The sequence below is a fragment of the Cherax quadricarinatus genome, chromosome 48 (assembly GCF_038502225.1).
Source record: "Cherax quadricarinatus isolate ZL_2023a chromosome 48, ASM3850222v1, whole genome shotgun sequence".
NCBI lineage: Eukaryota > Metazoa > Arthropoda > Malacostraca > Decapoda > Parastacidae > Cherax > Cherax quadricarinatus.
The window spans coordinates 29,816,157-29,835,295 of NC_091339.1; the positions used below are offsets into that span (position 1 = coordinate 29,816,157).

At 40.5% G+C, this 19,139-nt stretch overlaps 1 protein-coding gene across 1 annotated transcript in view; it reads left to right on the forward strand.

Moving 5' to 3' along the window:
• LOC128684048 (angiopoietin-4) overlaps positions 1–19,139 on the forward strand; it is a 148,209-nt gene that overhangs the window by 15,758 nt on the left and 113,312 nt on the right. The window contains exon 3 of the mRNA XM_070095055.1: positions 16,967–17,492. Coding sequence (XP_069951156.1) covers positions 16,967–17,492 — 526 coding nt within the window. The remainder of the gene's footprint in view (positions 1–16,966; positions 17,493–19,139) is intronic.

Sequence of the window (19,139 nt, forward strand, 5' to 3'; positions counted from 1 at the left end):
TACCTCTTCCTTGAAGGTAAATCTATCAATTAAGATGTACCTTCCAACCACCTTTGTCAACCCGGGTGTGTGTGTGTTTTGGGTGGATGTAAGGGCCCCCCAACTCAGCCGTTCCATCCGTGATATGTTGGGATCTTCGTACAACGTATCTGCCCTGTGGAACTTTTTAGGACCGAATAAGTTTCCACATGCGGGATATTTGTGTACACCTTGATTGCTCATGACAGGTAGTACATGTGCTGATGTCAGCTAGCACGAGTGACGATGTCAGATAGCACGATTGTTGATGCCATCTAGCACGAATGCTGACGTCCACTAGCAGGAGTGCTGATGTCAGCTATCACAAGTGTTGATGTCATCTACCACAAGTGCTGATGTCAGCTAGCACGAGTGATGATGTCAGCCAGTAAGAATGCTGATGCCAGCAACCAAGAGTGCTGATGTCAGCTAGCACGAATGATGATGCCAGCTAGCACAAGTGTTGATGTCAGCTTACACGAGTGTTGATATCAACTAGCACGAGTGATGATCTCGGCTTGCAGGCATGTTGATACCAGCTAGCACAATTATTGATGTCAGCTACCAAAAGGACTGATGTCAACTAGCGGATGTCACTGGTCAACATCCTTTGAAAAGTTTTATGCTTCTTAAATGAGTTACTGTAGCAGTAAGAACGATCATGTTCACTAAGTTACCGTAGCAGTAACATTGATCTTGTTCACTAAGTTCCTGTAGCAGTAACAATGATCATGCTCATTAAGTTACCGTAACAATAACAATGATCATGTTCACTAAGTTACTTAATGTAGCAGTAACAATGATCATGTTATTGTAGTTATTGTAGCAGTAACAATGATCCTGTTCAATAAGTTATTACTATAGCAGTAACAATGATCATGTTCACTAAGTTCTTACTGTAGCAGTAACAATGATCCTGTTCAATAAGTTATTACTATAGCAGTAACAATGATCATGTTCACTAAGTTCTTACTGTAGCAGTAACAATGATCCTGTTCAATAAGTTATTACTATAGCAGTAACAATGATCATGTTCACTAAGTTACTGAAGCAGTAACAATGATCATGTTCACTAAGCTACTGAAGCAGTAACAATGATCATGTTCTCTAAGTTCTTACTGTAGTAGTAACAATAAACTTGTTCACTAAGTTACTGAAGCAGCAAAAATGATCATGTTCACTAAGTTCTTACTGTAGCAGTAACAATGATCATGTTCATTAAGTTACTGAAGCAGTAACTATGATCATGTTCACTAAGTTCTTACTGTAGCAGTAACAATGATCATGTTTATTAAGTTACTGAAGCAGTAACAATGATCATGTTCACTAAGCTACTGAAGCAGTAACAATGATCATGTTCACTAAGTTCTTACTGTAGCAGTAACAATGATCATGTTCACTAAGTTACTGAAGCAGTAACTATGATCATGTTCACTAAGTTCTTACTGTAGCAGTAACAATGATCATGTTCACTAAGTTACTGAAGCAGCAAAAATTATCATGTTCACTAAGTTCTTACTGTAGCAGTAACAATGATCATGTTCATTAAGTTACTGAAGCAGTAACTATGATCATGTTCACTAAGTTCTTACTGTAGCAGTAACAATGATCATGTTCATTAAGTTACTGAAGCAGTAACAATGATCATGTTCACTAAGCTACTGAAGCAGTAACAATGATCATGTTCACTAAGTTCTTACTGTAGCAGTAACAATGATCATGTTCACTAAGTTACTGAAGCAGTAACTATGATCATGTTCACTAAGTTCTTACTGTAGCAGTAACAATGATCATGTTCACTAAGTTACTGAAGCAGTAACAATGATCATGTTCACTAAGCTACTGAAGCAGTAACAATGATCATGTTCACTAAGTTCTTACTGTAGCAGTAACAATGATCATGTTCATTAAGTTACTGAAGCAGTAACAATGATCATGTTCACTAAGTTCTTACTGTAGCAGTAACAATGATCATGTTCACTAAGTTACTGAAGCAGTAACAATGATCATGTTCACTAAGCTACTGAAGCAGTAACAATGATCATGTTCACTAAGTTATTACTGTAGCAGTAACAATGATCATGTTCATTAAATTACTGCGTCAGTGACAATGATCATGTTCATTGAGTTGCTGTAGCAGTGATAATGATCATGTTCACCAAGTTACTGAAACAGTGACAATGATCACGTTTACTAAGTTGCTGTAGTAGTGACAATGATCATGTTCACTAAGTTACTGTTGAAATGACAATAATCATGTTCACTAAGTTACTGTAGCAGCAACTCATGTTCACTAAGTTACTTACCGTAATGGTAGCGGTGATCATGTTCACTAAGTTACTGTAGCAGTAACAACGATCACGTTCGCTTATTACTGTAGCAGTAACAAATATCATGTTCACTAAGTTGCTTACTGTAGCAGTAAAAATTATCATGTTCACTAAGCAACTATGGCAATAAAATATCATGTTCACTGTGTTACTGTAGCAGTAACAGTGATCATGTTCACTAAATTAGTGCAGCAGTAACAATGTTTATGTTACTGTACTGTACTTTTTCCATTCCCTACTGCACTTAATCTTTGTCTTCCTACACCTGTGGTTAAACCAGGGCTCGTTCTCGTCTTCCTATTATTTCTGTTGCCCTTGGGAACAAACCACTCCTTACCAACTCTCTTTCCCACTGAAGTTCCTCATGCCTGTGTAGTCTCCTCTTTTGTAGTTTGGCTTTACCCATCCTACTCCTGTTACTCTCTCCAGATGTAACTCTACTAAGTATTCGATGCTCAGGACCACGTGATCACTAGCTCCGAGGGGCCTTTCATGTGTGATGTCCTTGATGTCCGAGCTGCTCAGAGTTCATGCTGGTTCATCCTCACCTCTCTGTCTCGTAGTGTCCCTAACATGTTGATGTAAGAGGTTTTCCACATCCATCATCTTGGTTCTCCATGTTTCGGGACCCTCATGTGGCTCCAGGTTTTCCCACTCAATTTCCTTGTGAATGAAATCACCCATAACTAGTAATTTTGTTCTACTCGTGTGAGCTCTTCTGGCCACCTTAACTAGTGTGTCCACCATTGCTCTGCTGCTCTCTTCATATTTTTCTCTTGGCCTCCAACAGTTCTGTGGTGGGTTGTACAACACTGCAATGACAACCTTATGTCCCCCAGACTGAATTGTATCTGCAATGTAGTCCCTTTTGCCCATTTGGTCCGTGACACCCATATCCTCAAATCCCCATCGGTTTTAAATGAGCAGTACAACTCCCCCCCCCCTCTGCTCCCTCTATCTTTCCTGAGTATTGGATATCCTGGTTGGAAGATTGCGTCTGTTATCATCCAGGTAAGTTTCGTTTCTGTGAATGCTATGATGTCTGGGGATGCTTCCTTGAATCTTTCATGTCACTCCTCACATTTATTTGTTATTCCATCCACATTCATTTACGAAACCTTCAACTTCTTATCTGAAACCGAGGTTTGGGGAGAATGCTGGGGTTGTGGGAGAGGGAGACCTGGCAGGAAACTATGGGGTGGGGGGTTGCAATGGGGGTGGAGTTTTTGATGAGGGGGAGGGAGCAGTGGGTACAGTGTGTTGGTTTTGGGTTAGATTGTTTGATTGCATTGGGGTTGTTGTGGCTAAAGACCTTCTGTTGGTGGTTTTTAGTTCTGAAAGAGGTTGTATTTGCTCTCCCACCTAAATCTGGATTGTCCTGCTCATCTCCATCTTTGCCTCTCTTTCCTCCTTGCATCATTGTACCCTCTCTTTGAGTTTCTGCCTTTCTTCTTGTGTTCTGTCACATTCTACGTACACCCTCCAGTATGTCGGAATGTCCTACAGTCGTGCTTTCTCTTGCAGGATTCTGTTGCGAGCCGAGTAGTCGGTCTAGGTGTGTGTATGGGTCTGTGTGTGTGTATGGGTCTGTGTGTGTGAGGGGTCCATGTGTGTGTGTGTGTGTGTGTGTGTGCGTATATATGTAGTCATACACTGTTGGAGGTTATACAGTCATACACTGTTGGAGGTTGTATAGTCATATGCTGCTGGAGGTTATATAGCCATACACTGCTGGAGGTTATATAGTCATCCACTGCTGGAGGTTGTATAGTCATACACTCTTGGAGGTTATATAGTCATCCACTGCTGGAGGTTGCATAGTCATACACTCTTGGAGGTTATATAGTCATCCACTTCTGGAGGTTGTATAGTCATACACTGTTGGATGTTATACAGTCATACACTGCTGGAGGTTGTATAGTCATGCACTGCTGGAAGTTATATAGTCATACACTGCTGGAGGTTATATAGTCATCCACTGCTGGAGGTTATATAGTCATACACTGTTGGAGGTTATATAGTCATACACTGTTGGAGGTTGTATAGTCATACACTGCTGGAAGTTATATTGTCATACACTGCTGGAGGTTGCATAGTCATACACTGTTGGAGGTTATACAGTCATACACTGCTGGAGGTTATATAGTCATCCACTGCTGGAGGTTATATAGTCATACACTGTTGGAGGTTATATAGTCATCCACTGCTGGAGGTTGCATAGTCATACACTGTTGGAGGTTATACAGTCATACACTGCTGGAGGTTATATAGTCATCCACTGCTGGAGGTTATACAGTCATACACTGTTGGAGGTTGTGTGTGTGTGTGTGTGTGTGTGTGCGTATATATGTAGTCATACACTGTTGGAGGTTATACAGTCATACACTGTTGGAGGTTGCATAGTCATATGCTGCTGGAGGTTATATAGCCATACACTGCTGGAGGTTATATAGTCATCCACTGCTGGAGGTTGTATAGTCATACACTCTTGGAGGTTATATAGTCATCCACTGCTGGAGGTTGCATAGTCATACACTCTTGGAGGTTATATAGTCATCCACTTCTGGAGGTTGTATAGTCATACACTGTTGGATGTTATACAGTCATACACTGCTGGAGGTTGTATAGTCATGCACTGCTGGAAGTTATATAGTCATACACTGCTGGAGGTTATATAGTCATCCACTGCTGGAGGTTATATAGTCATACACTGTTGGAGGTTATATAGTCATACACTGTTGGAGGTTGTATAGTCATACACTGCTGGAAGTTATATTGTCATACACTGCTGGAGGTTGCATAGTCATACACTGTTGGAGGTTATACAGTCATACACTGCTGGAGGTTATATAGTCATCCACTGCTGGAGGTTATATAGTCATACACTGTTGGAGGTTATATAGTCATCCACTGCTGGAGGTTGCATAGTCATACACTGTTGGAGATTATACAGTCATACACTGCTGGAGGTTATATAGTCATCCACTGCTGGAGGTTATACAGTCATACACTGTTGGAGGTTATATAGTCATCCACTGCTGGAGATTGTATAGTCATACACTGCTGGAGGTTATATAGTCATACACTGCTGGAGGTTATATAGTCATACACTGTTGGAGGTTATATAGTCATCCACTGCTGGAGGTTGTATAGTCATACTTTGTTAGAGGTTATGCAGTCATCCACTGCTGGAGATTGTATAGTCATACACTGTTGGAGGTTATACAGCCATACACTGCTGGAGGTTGTATAGTCATACACTGCTGGAGGTTATATAGTCATACACTGCTGGAGGTTATATAGTCATACACTGCTAGAGGTTATATAGTCATACACTGCTGGAGGTTATATAGTCATACACTGCTAGAGGTTATATAGTCATACACTGCTGGAGGTTATATAGTCATACACTGCTAGAGGTTATATAGTCATACACTGCTGGAGGTTATATAGTCATACACTGCTAGAGGTTATATAGTCATACACTGCTGGAGGTTATATTGTCATACACTGCTAGAGGTTATATAGTCATACACTGCTGGAGGTTATATAGTCATACACTGCTAGAGGTTATATAGTCATACATTGCTGGAGGTTATATAGTCATACACTGCTAGAGGTTATATAGTCATACACTGCTGGAGGTTATATTGTCATACACTGCTAGAGGTTATATAGTCATACACTGCTGGAGGTTATATAGTCATACACTGCTGGAGGTTATATAGTCATACACTGCTGGAGGTTGTATAGCCATACACTGCTGGAGGTTATATAGTCATACACTGCTGGAGGTTGTATTGTCAGCATAGTTGCTGATCCCATTCATTTGTTGTATAGCTTATCTGAGTATCATAGTTAGTACCATCCATATGTTTTACATACACGACCCCTTTGCTAGGCCTAGTGACTAATTTGTATGACGTCACGTGATGCCACATGAGTGCGTGGGATGCGCTACATCAGTCTCAGTTCCCCGTAATCCAAGCAGGCGACAGGACAGGCAGTTTGGGCTCTCCCCCTTCATACTCTGCTAATGTAAGTGTTACCATCCAACAAGTGTATTTAGCTCCAACCATCATATCTCCTACAAACCCCCACTACAAATGGTGCCAGCGGAGGGCCTTGTAATTCTGACGATTACAGCGATTTCTGGAGAAAAATTTCTACTGAGCCAGTCGCCATTTTGTGACATTTTTAGGCCTCCCGAGACGGGTGACGCTCAACATCCCAAGCCAGCTACCCCGAGCAAGCTTTCACCAGCCTATTGCTTCCTAATTACTGGTCAGTCTGTATCTTAGTGTTTTATTTGCTTATTTGCATTACTTATATACACAATATCATATTCATTACCATGATCTACCTCCTCAAATACCTTAGTGAAAAAAGTTAATAAATTCGTAAGGCAGGAACGCCCCTTTGTAAAACCATGCTGAGATTCGTTGATTAATTTATGCTTTTCAAGGTGGCTACGAACTGCCTCGGCAATTATTGATTCCATAAATTTTCCCACTATGGAGGTTAGGCTTATTGGTCTATAGTTCGAAGCTAAGGACCTGTCACCTGTTTTGAAAATAGGTATCACATTTGCCATTTTCCACTTATCTGGCACCATGCCAGTTTGTAGTGATATGTTGAAAAGATTAGCCAAAGGTGTGCTAAGCTCCTCTTTACATTCCTTTAGAACCCTTGCATACAGTTCATCAGGGCCTGGGGATTTGTTAGGTTTTAATTTATCTATTTGCCTAAGGACCATGTCACTTGTGACCCTAATAGTGCACAGTTTATTATCGTCCTGTTCTACATAATTTATCATTACTGGAATATCGCTGGTATCCTCCTGTGTAAAAACTGAGAGGAAGTATGTGTTAAAAATTCTACACATTTCCTTATCACTGTCAGTGAGCTGACCCGAGGAACTTTTGAGTGGGCCTATCTTGTCCCTGATCTTACTTCTGTATACCTGAAAGAATCCTTTTGGGTTAGTCTTCGATTCTCTTGCAACTTTAACCTCATAATCTCTTTTTGCTTTTCTAATTCCCTTTTTTATTTCTCTCTTTAACTGAATATATCGATTTCTTAATTGCCCCTCTCCTCTTTTGATTTGCCTATATATGCCTCTCTTTTGACCAATCAGATATTTTAATCTATTGTTCATCCATTTAGGATCATTTTTGTTTGATCTGATTTCCCTATTTGGAACATAATTTGACTGAGCAGCTAGAACTATGCCCTGGAAAGCATCATATCGGCAACCATCACCACCTACCTGACCCCTAGTCAGGTCATTCCAGTTCAGCCCACCTAAGTAATTTTTCAGTCCTATGAAATCAGCCAAGCGAAAGTCAGGGACGGAGACTTGATTGCCATTATTAGGGGAATTCCATGATATGTTAAAACTGAGTGATTTGTGATCACTCTCCCCAAGCTCATCATTAACCTCAAGATTATTAATTAGTGTTTCCCTACTGGCAAGAACCAAGTCAAGGAGGTTATTTCCCCTAGTTGGCTCTGTCACAAACTGTTTTAAAAAACAATCCTGGATCGTATCAAGAAAGTCACCCGACTCTAAATTTCCTGTCAAATTGCTCCAGTCAATCTGTCTATAGTTGAAATCTCCCATTAGCACAACATTTTCGTATGTAGATGCCTTACGAATTTCGTCCCATAGAAGTTTACTGCACTCCCTATCAAGATTTGGGGCCCTGTAAATCACACCCAAAATTAGTTTTTCTCGGCCCTCGAGAAGCTGTAACCAAACAGATTCAGTGGCTGACGCTTCTAATTTAATATCTTGTCTAACACAACAATTTAAATTGTCTCTGACATACATCGCTACTCCACCACCTTTCCTGTTGACCCTGTCAGTGTGGAATAATTTATAGCCTTGTATGTGACATTCAGAGGGCATCTCTCTATCTTTCAGATTGAGCCAGGTCTCTGTTATAGCAATAATATCTATGTTTCCTGCACTTGCAATTAATCTTAGCTCATCTATCTTATTTCTAACACTCCTGCTATTAGTATAGTAAACCTTAAGGGAGCTAGTCCCTTGCTGCCCTCTGCTGTCCCCCTTTGTTTGCTGACCTGTTCTATTGTCTTTATTTATAACTTCATGCTGAATGCCTTTTATACATTTACTGTTTCCAACCCTAGTGTTGCAACCTGCTTGTTTCCCACACACACCCATACCTCTATCTTCCATCAGTTTAAAATCATAGGCATTTCACCAATGGCCTTCTCAATCGAGTCTGCAAGTGCTACCACCCCTGCCCCAGAGAGATGAACCCCATCCCTTGCATACATATCATGTTTGCCATAAAAGTTGTTCCAGTTGTCAATGAATGGGATTGCAAGTTCCTTGCAGTATCTGTCTAGCCAGCAATTTACACCAATTGCCCTAGACAACCATTCATTTCCTACTCCCCTTCTAGGCAAGATGCTACATATGATTGGGATCCCTCCCTAAGACTTAATGAAATCTATAGCTGACCTGTACTTATCTAGCAGCTCTTCTCTCCTACCCTTCCCAATATCATTTCCACCAGCACTGAGACAGATAATGGGCTTGTTCCCATTACCTGACATGATATTATCCAGTCTGTTGACAATGTCCCCAACACCAGCTCCAGGGAAGCACACTCTATCTCTCATCTTCTTATTCCTATTACAAAAAGCACGGTCAACATATCTTACCTGAGAGTCACCAACCACAAGAATGCGCTTACCTTCATTAGCAGGGGCAGTAGTACCCTTACCTTCACTGGCCACTGAAGTACATTCATCCTGGAGAACAGAGAAGCGATTTCCTACCTTCAGATCTTCACTCTTAACTTTCCTTACTCTGATGCGCCTCCCATTACTGTGAACAACTCGCCACTTGTAGCAGGTGCTGGGCTGCACCTCACTGCTGGTAGCCGTTGCTACCTCCCCACCTACAGCCTCCTCACAGTGAGAGACAGACTGCACCTCACTGCTAGAAGCCTCATTCCCCACATCTCCAACCACCTCACACTCTCTCCCAGGCCCATTGAGGTGGACCTTCAGCCTCCTAATCTCCTCCTGAGAGGTTGACCCGGGTTTGCAAAGTAAGCCAAGCCATCAAGCCAGTCTGTGGGGGGAAGTCCAGCCCAGCTCTTCACCATTCCAGCCTTGCCTGCTAAGCCAGCTTTTCACCCCTGCTGTGCTCATCATTACAAGTTCTCAAGCCAGTCTGTGTGAAGGGTTAAGCCAAGCCAGCCAGCAACTAACCCAGGTTACATAACCCAGTACTCAAGCAAGCCACGTGGATACAGTCTTCTCCATCACTTTGTGCTTCCAGTTCTAGCTGTTCTGAGTGCCTTATCATCCCTGTGGTGTTGTGGTATTTTGTGGGATTTTAAGCCAGCCGGCTTAGAATATTTTCGTGCCTAGTGCAGGTGTCCCCAGAGTGGCTTACGCCGTTCATCCCATAGGCCCAGTCACCACGCAGTATCTCGCCGCGCTGCCTCAAGCACTCACCCACCTTCCCACTACCACTGTATTTTTTTTACCCTTATGACGGGTTCTAGCACGGACAGCATAGGGGGTCAAGTGACAAGAGTGTTCCTTCGACCCTGTGCGCCTACATAAAAGCCTCCAGTGTGAGTCCATCATCGATTTAAGTGCAAATTCGCAGAGGCGTCAAAGTGTTGAGAGTAGTGGAGTGCCACGCCAGCTACAACCAACCTTCCCTCACCTCACATACTACTCTCTTTGTCCACCAACGTTGCTACAGTGATAATATTGTTATAGAGACATTTGCGAGTGTTGAGACAATTTTGCAGTGATTCCTGAGTGACATTTCTTTTCAGTGACTCTTGATCAGTGTTCATTATATCCTGTTTGCAATATTTTTTTTTTCTCTTTCTTCACTGTTAATTTTCGTGCTTTATTTTATGTCTGTTGTGTTGTGTTCATTTTTTTATATACTACTTGAAGTAAGTACTTTTGTTTTTTCTTGTTGTGTGCAATATATAAGCAGTATAACCTTGTGTTTACAGTACTGTGTTCCTTGCTTAGTAATTTATGCAGTGAAGTAATTCAGTAACTTGTTACCTTATATTCTGCATCACAACTCAGTGTTGTCTCATTTTTTTTCTCCCATCATTTGTGTATTCTTGCTATTTTTGTTTTCATTCATTTGCCATTTTTTTTCTCTGTGTGTTGAACATTCTTGTGTTAATTCTTTTCATTTAGCCAGTGTCTAATTTGTCTTATCTCCACAGACAATAGTGCCATTATTTTGTTTGAAGCAAGAGAATTATTTTCCAATTTTTCACATCCCCAAACCTCATTGCAAGAAAGTTCTCATAGTATTGTGCATATATTGATGTGTTTTGTTCCTGCATCACTGTGAGTGTTAACCTTTCCCTGTTTTGTGTTTTTGCATCTATTATTTTTCATATTTCATTGAACAAATTCACTCTTATTGCAATTTTTAACTTCTTCTTTTAAAGTAAAGCATTATTTTGCTTGTTCAGTCAGTGTTGCTTAAGCTGCAATTAAGAGTTAAAGTGTTCAATCAGTTCATTCCTTGATCATTTTTTTTATTGTTTTGTAAACTGCATTTTCTTGTGTGTGTATTTTTTTATTATTGCAATATTGACTCATTTTGCAATGATTCTTGTGTAAACATTGTGCTGCCATTAAATTTTCATGTAGTGTTGTGTTGTGTAGTACCTTTGATTAGAAATTGTTATTTGCAATATTGCTACAGTTTATTTCAGTGCAATATTTTGTGATTTCAGTTTTACATTTCTTGTTTTGTGCATAATATTTTATTCTTTGTGTGTCATTTTAATTTAATTTTAGTGAATTGCTTTCCCAGTTTGTTTTAATTTTGCACAAGATTTATTTATTCTATTTTATCATTTTTGCTTGATTTATAATTTTTTGTTGAATTTCTTTATTGAATTGAGAGTAAAAACAACTCACTGTGCCATTAACTCAATTTAAAGTAAATTTGAGTAAATTTGATTTGAGTAAAGTACAATTTCTCTTGATTTTCAAAGTGTTGCTTATCCAGCTGAGTAATTTTTTTTTTATTTTCATGTGAGTTTTCCTTGCTTACAGTGTGACTTATTTTTTTTCCTTTACTTATGCAAAATAGTTAAGCATTTTTTCCCCATTTAAGCTTACTGTGTCACTGCGGAATGTGAAGCTCAGATTAAGTCCCTATACATTCGTGAATTATTTATTAACGTAGCCGAGCGGTCAGGCACTAGTAAGACTGTCACTCCGGTCTGGAATCCAGCCACAATATCGTGCACGCAGGATAGTGTACAGTTACCTTGGGTTTCAGAGGAACCTCAGACAACCCTGGGTGCTGAAACTACTATCCCTGCGATGACGACTTGTTCAAGTAGTCGTTCCTTCCCAGGGGACGCTTTGAGAAGAACTTTCCTTGCAACGAGTTATGCCATCTCTTGCTGATGCCACAAGCCATTGCAGAAAGACGTTTCTGTGGCTAGTGTACTCAATTGAGTGTTGTTGTTGTAACTTGTGTTCCAGATGGTGATGCCATCCTCGTTGACAGTAATTCGTGCAATGTGAGAAGTTGCTTCTCGAGTAACTTTCACATGTTGTTAACGTTTGTAAGTGTAGTTTCTTTATAGTTGATACCTCGTGTCACTGTGTGCGACTCAGATTGAATACCAGTATTGTTGACTGTGTTCATTTCTTTTCCCCTGTGCTTGCAGTGAGAGATAGTAGATCCGTTCTCCCTTGCTCATATTGCGTGTTATAGCGTTATTTTTTTCAACCGGGGAGAGTCATCCACTCCACCGAGTTTGTTCATTCCTCCAGTAAGAAAGAACCGATCCCTTGTGGTCTGGTGTGATTCGATTCCTGCTCCAGGAAGATCTTATTCTGACTGTGAACCCACCAGCACCCATTAGTGAGTGACTTTGTAATGAGCCAAGAATTACTGTAACGAACAGCCGAGTTGGGTACTCCAAGCAGAAGAGTATACCAATTAGTAATTCCACAGTCACTAGTGAATGTAGCTCTACAGCTAGTTCACGATGCACCAGGCGTTGCACACCCTGGTATGGATCGTTCTGTGAAACAAACCAGAATGAAATACTTTTGGCCACGTATGGCAACTAATATTTCCGAGTATGTTGAGACATGTAGTGTCTGTATGCAGCATAAAGGAAATGTCAATGGTCCTAATCCAATCCAGGTGTATCCAACTACTAGCAAACCGTGGGAAAGAGTTGCGCTAGATTTGTTAACCAATTTTAAATGTTCCCTCCAAGGTAACAAACATCTGTGTGTTGTGGTAGACCATTTCACCAGATACTGTGAGTTAGTTTCTGTTGCAGATAAGACTGCCGAGACAGTAGCTAAAGCGTTTAAAGAACGCATTATCTGCAGGCATATCACCCCTAAGTCCTTAGTAACAGATAATGGAGGGGAATTCTGTAATGAGATTCTTGAAAATTTGTGTACCATGTACAAAATCTCTAAGTCAACCATTGTTCTCCATCATCCTGCGAGTAATGGTTTGGCAGAACGTACAAATAAGAAAGTACTAGATGTTTTGAGAGCCACTATCAACCCCAATAGTGAAACTTGGGATGAAGTTATACCGGATGTTCAATGTGCCATAAATTCTGCTTACAATGCTTCCATAGGTGACACTCCACATTATGCATTGTACGGTGTAGATAAGTGCTTTCCTTATGAGTTGTTATATTCCACACCGAAACCCAATTACAACCCTGATGATTTCATAGCAACTCGTACCAGCATAGCTCAAAGTGTTTTTAGAAGAATCAGTGAAACACTTCATTAATCAACAGCAGAATTTACTAGAGTAACTAATAGCCGTGCTAAGCCGACCAAAGTTAAAGTGGGTTCGAGAGTTATGCTGACTAATTTCAATAAAACATCCGCAATGTCTAAGCTTGATCAAAAGTTTATTGGACCTTATCGAGTAGTTGAACATATCAATGGCAATAAGTATAAGGTTAGAGAAATTAGTACTGGTCAGTATAAAGAATCGCATTTAGATCATATGAAGTTAGTATGTGATGATAATGATGTTCCAACCCAGACTAATGACAGACGCTGACAATCCTCTTGACTCTGTATCCTTTCTTTCAACACACCGGCCGTATCCCACCGAGGCGGGGTGGCCCAAAAGGAAAAACGAAAGTTTCTCCTTTTACATTTAGTAATATATACAGGAGAAGAGGTTACTAGCCCCTTGCTCCCGGCATTTTAGTTGCCTCTTACAACACGCATGGCTTACGGAGGAAGAATTCTGTTCCACTTCCCCATGGAGATAAGAGGAAATAAACAAGAATAAGAACTAGAAAGAAAATAGAAGAAAACCCAGAGGGGTGTGTATATATGTGCTTGTACATGTATGTGTAGTGTGACCTAAGTGTAAGTAGAAGTAGCAAGACGTACCTGAAATCTTGCATGTTCATGAGACAGAAAAAAGGACACCAGCAATCCTACCATCATGTAAAACAATTACAGGCTTTCGTTTTACACTCACTTGGTAGGACGGTAGTACCTCCCTGGACGGTTGCTGTCTACCAACCTACTACCTGTATCCTCTACCTCTAATACTCAGCCAGATAATCAACCCGAATGTCGTTATTCTTTGCGTACTCGACAAGTAATGAGACACCCACAAGTATCTTTGTAGATACTTGTTCAGATCTCTCTCAGTCAAGGCATGTGTTAGCCATTGCAAAGGAATTCGATCCTCCCAAAAACAATAACAATTCTGCATATGTAAATCTTACCCTCGCAGAGTTAGGTTTAAATGTAAATACTCTGTATAATTAGATGTTCAAGATGAATGAAGTTGTCAACTTGTGTTTTTATTAGCTGATCAGTTTTTTTTTTTATTTTATTTTTTTTTTTTTAATTTTTCGCGTTCACGAAAAATTATGTATGACTATATAACTTCCAGCAGTGCATGACTATATAACGTTATATAGTCAAATTCTGAGAATTAGCAGTAATGATCTGAGCGTGCCAGATCTGCCTTTGCTGTTAATTTACTTTCACCTTTGTAAATATATATTTATGCTTCCTCAGAATCCGTGGAGTGCATGAATACAGATCGATCGATCAATTCCATCCTTTATTATACCATGATTTGTTCTTATAATTCGTAATGCATTACGTTAAAACTCATTACGTTAACACCGATTACGATACCATCCAACAGTTCTAAGTTACATATGTCTTTGCTATCGTATAGAATCAGCCCAGAGCGACCTGCCTGTTCAGCCTATAGCATAGTATTGTATGTCGAGACGACATAGGTAGCATGACCGAGCTCTCAGCATAGTTGCTGATCCCCTACATGTGTTGCATAGCTCATCTGAGTATCATAGTACCATTCATATGTTTTACATACACGACCCCTTTGCTAGGCCTAGTGGCTAGTTTGTATGACTTCACGTGATGCCGCATGAGTGCGTGGGACGAGCTACATCAGCCTCAGTTCCCCGTAATCCAAGCAGGCGACAAGACAGGCAGTTTGGGTTCTCCCCTTTCATACTCTGCTAATATAAGTGTTTCCATCCAACATTTGTTTAACTCCAACCATCATATCTCCTACGAACCCCCACTACAGTATAGTCATACACTGTTGGAGGTTATATAGTCATACACTGCTGTAGGTTATATAGTCATACACTGCTGGAGGTTATTTAGTCATACACTTCTGGAGGTTATATAGTCATACACTGCTAGAGGTTATATAGTCGTACACTGCTGGACGTTATATAGTCATACACTGCTGGAGGTTATATATTCATACATTGCTGGAAGTTACAGTCATACACTGCTGGAGGTTATATAGTCATACACTGCTGTAGGTTATATAGTCATACACTGCTGGAGGTTATTTAGTCATACACTTCTGGAGGTTATATAGTCATACACTGCTGTAGGTTATATAGTCATACACTGCTGGAGGTTATATAGTCATACACTGCTGGAGGTTATATAGTCATACACTGCTAGAGGTTATATAGTCGTACACTGCTGGAGGTTATATAGTCATACACTGCTGGAGGTTATATAGTCATACAACGCTGGAGGTTAAATAGTCATACACTGCTGGAGGTTATATAGTCATACAACGCTGGAGGTTAAATAGTCATACACTGCTGGAGGTTATATAGTCATACACTGCTGGAGGTTATATAGTCATACAACGCTGGAGGTTAAATAGTCATACACTGCTGGAGGTTATATAGTCATACACTGCTGGAGGTTATATAGTCATACAACGCTGGAGGTTATATAGTCATACACTGCTGGAGGTTATATAGTCATACAACGCTGGAGGTTATATAGTCATACACTGCTGGAGGTTATATAGTCATACAACGCTGGAGGTTAAATAGTCATACACTGCTGGAGGTTATATAGTCATACAACGCTGGAGGTTAAATAGTCATACACTGCTGGAGGTTATATAGTCATACACTGCTGGAGGCTATATAGTCATATACTGCTGGAGGTTATATATTCATACATTGCTGGAAGTTATATAGTCATACACTGCTGGAGGTTATATAGTCATACAACGCTGGAGGTTAAATAGTCATACACTGCTGGAGGTTATATAGTCATACAACGCTGGAGGTTAAATAGTCATACACTGCTGGAGGTTATATAGTCATACACTGCTGGAGGTTATATAGTCATACAACGCTGGAGGTTAAATAGTCATACACTGCTGGAGGTTATATAGTCATACACTGCTGGAGGTTATATAGTCATACAACGCTGGAGGTTATATAATCATACACTGCTGGAGGTTATATAGTCATACAACGCTGGAGGTTAAATAGTCATACACTGCTGGAGGTTAAATAGTCATACACTGCTGGAGGTTATATAGTCATACAACGCTGGAGGTTATATAATCATACACTGCTGGAGGTTATATAGTCATACACTGCTGGAGGTTATATAGTCATACAACGCTGGAGGTTATATAATCATACACTGCTGGAGGTTGTATGGTCAAACACTACTGGAGGTTATATAGTCATACACTGCTGGAGGTCATATAGTCATACATTGCTGGAGGTTATATAGTCATACACTGCTGGAGGTTATATAGTCATACACTGCCGGAGGTTATATAGTCATACACTGCTGGAGCTTATATAGTCATACAGTGCCGGAGGTTATATAGTCATACACTGCTGGAGCTTATATAGTCATACAGTGCCGGAGGTTATATAGTCATACACTGCTGGAGCTTATATAGTCATACAGTGCTGGAGGTTATATAGTCATACACTGCTGGAGGTTATATAGTCATACACTGCCGGAGGTTATATAGTCATACACTGCTGGAGCTTATATAGTCATACAGTGCTGGAGGTTATATAGTCATACACTTCAGGACGTCATATAGTCATACACTGCTGGAAGTTATATAGTCATACACTTCAGGACGTCATATAGTCATACACTGCTGGAAGTTATATAGTCATACACTTCTTATATATGTAAACGAATCTCCGAGTTATAAGACCAAAATATATTTTGCATTTTATGAGACACATAATTATATATTGGTAAGAGTGTTAATGTTATTATGACAGATAATGAGCAGCAGAACAACGTTACTCATCACCTGCTGCGAGAAGTTAAAGATCTCCAGCAGAAGCTCTTACAACGAGATGAAACTCTTACAAAAAAAGATGAGACAATTCTACAGCAACAGAATAAAATACAACAACAACAGGAAACTGTTACAGAAAGAGATCAGATAGTACACGAGCTACAGAATAAAATACAACAACAAGAAGAGATTCTTCAAGAAAAAGAAGAATTATTACGAGGAAAGTGTCTGTTTGAGGAGGAACTTCGTGAAGTCCAGAAGGGTAAGAGTCAGGTGGGAGAAGCAGCAACAGCACAGTTACAGGACGTAGAAGAAAGTTACGCCAATTGTGTGTCACAAGTGAAAAACTTGACACAACATAATGAAGAAATCACCAGCTTGAACAGTCAACTGCAGGTGAACAACACACTGCTGGAGAACATCACACAACACACTCAGCAGTCACGAGAACTGATGACTGAATTATCAGACTGTCAGCAGAACCTGACGCAGATTGAAAAAAGAAGGTTAGTAACATGTTTATTAATAAAATATTAGAACACAGTTAACCAGTTTTCTTCCAGCACTAAAATATTAAATATGACTGTAGTTAAAAAAAAAACGTGGATGTTACATTAATGAAATAACATAACTGAGAACTTGTTAACTGTTAACAAAAACTGAGAGATATTGAACAGTGTTACCAGTGTCTGGTAAAATGTTTGACAGTGTTACCAGTGTCTGGTAAAATGTTGGACAGTGTAACCAGTGTCTGGTACGATGTTTGACAGTATTACCAGTGTCTGGTACGATGTTTGGAAGTGTTACCAGTATCTGGTAAGATGTTTGACAGTGTTACCACTGTCTGGTAAGGTGTTTGACAGTGTTACCAGTGTCTGGTAAGATGTTTCACAGTGTTACCAGTGTCTGCTACGATGTTTGGCAGTGTTACCAGTGTCTGCTACGATGTTTGGCAGTGTTACCAGTGTCTGCTACGATGTTTGGCAGTGTTACCAGTGCCTGGTAAGATGTTTGACAGTGTTCCCAGTGTCTGGTACAATATTTGGCATTGTTACTAGTGTCTGGTAACATCTTTGACATCTTTGACAGTGTTAGCAGTGTCTGGTAAGATGTTTGACAGTGTTACCACTGTCTGGTAAGATGTTTGACAGTGTTACCAGTGTCTGGTAAGATGTTTGACAGTGTTACCAGTGTCTGGTAAGATGTTTGACAGAGTTACCAGTGTCTGGTACGATGTTTGGCAGTGTTACCAGTGTCTGGTAAGATGTTTGACAGTGTTACCTGTGTCTGGTACGATGTTTGGCAGTGTTACCAGTGTCTCGTACGATGTTTGACAGTGTTACCAGTGTCTGGTAAGATGTTTAACAGTGTTACCAGTGTCTGGTGAGATGTTTGAGAGTGTTACCTCTGAGTGGTAAAACGCTTCAAAGTTTTTACCAGACTGTGGAGATTGCAGTGTTACTAATCTGATGAAAGATGCGTGACAGTGTAACTTGTCTGATATTAAATACATGACAGTTTTACCAGTTTGAGACAGTAAGTGTTACCAATCTGAGGTTAGGCAGAAGTGTGGGTTGCCAAGAAGAAATAAGATCAAATAAGAATCGAAAACATTTACAATCTTGATGAAAGACAAATATTAGTTATTAATAATGTGGAAGATGCGTGACAATTGTTCCTCAGCATCCTCAGTGTCCTCACTCCCAGGATGTCCTTCACAAGTACTGCTGCAGCATCCTCAGTGTCCTCACTCCCAGGATGTCCTTCACAAGTACTGCTGCAGCATCCTCAGTGTCCTCACTCCCAGGATGTCCTTCACACGTACTGCTGCAGCATCCTCAGTGTCCTCACTCCCAGGATGTCCTTCACAAGTACTGCTGCAGCATCCTCAGTGTCCTCACTCCCAGGATGTCCTTCACAAGTACTGCTGCAGCATCCTCAGTGTCCTCACTCCCAGGATGTCCTTCACAAGTACTGCTGCAGCATCCTCAGTGTCCTCACTCCCAGGATGTCCTTCACAAGTACTGCTGCAGCATCCTCAGTGTCCTCACTCCCAGGATGTCCTTCACAAGTACTGCTGCAGCATCCTCAGTGTCCTCACTCCCAGGATGTCCTTCACACGTACTGCTGCAGCATCCTCAGTGTCCTCACTC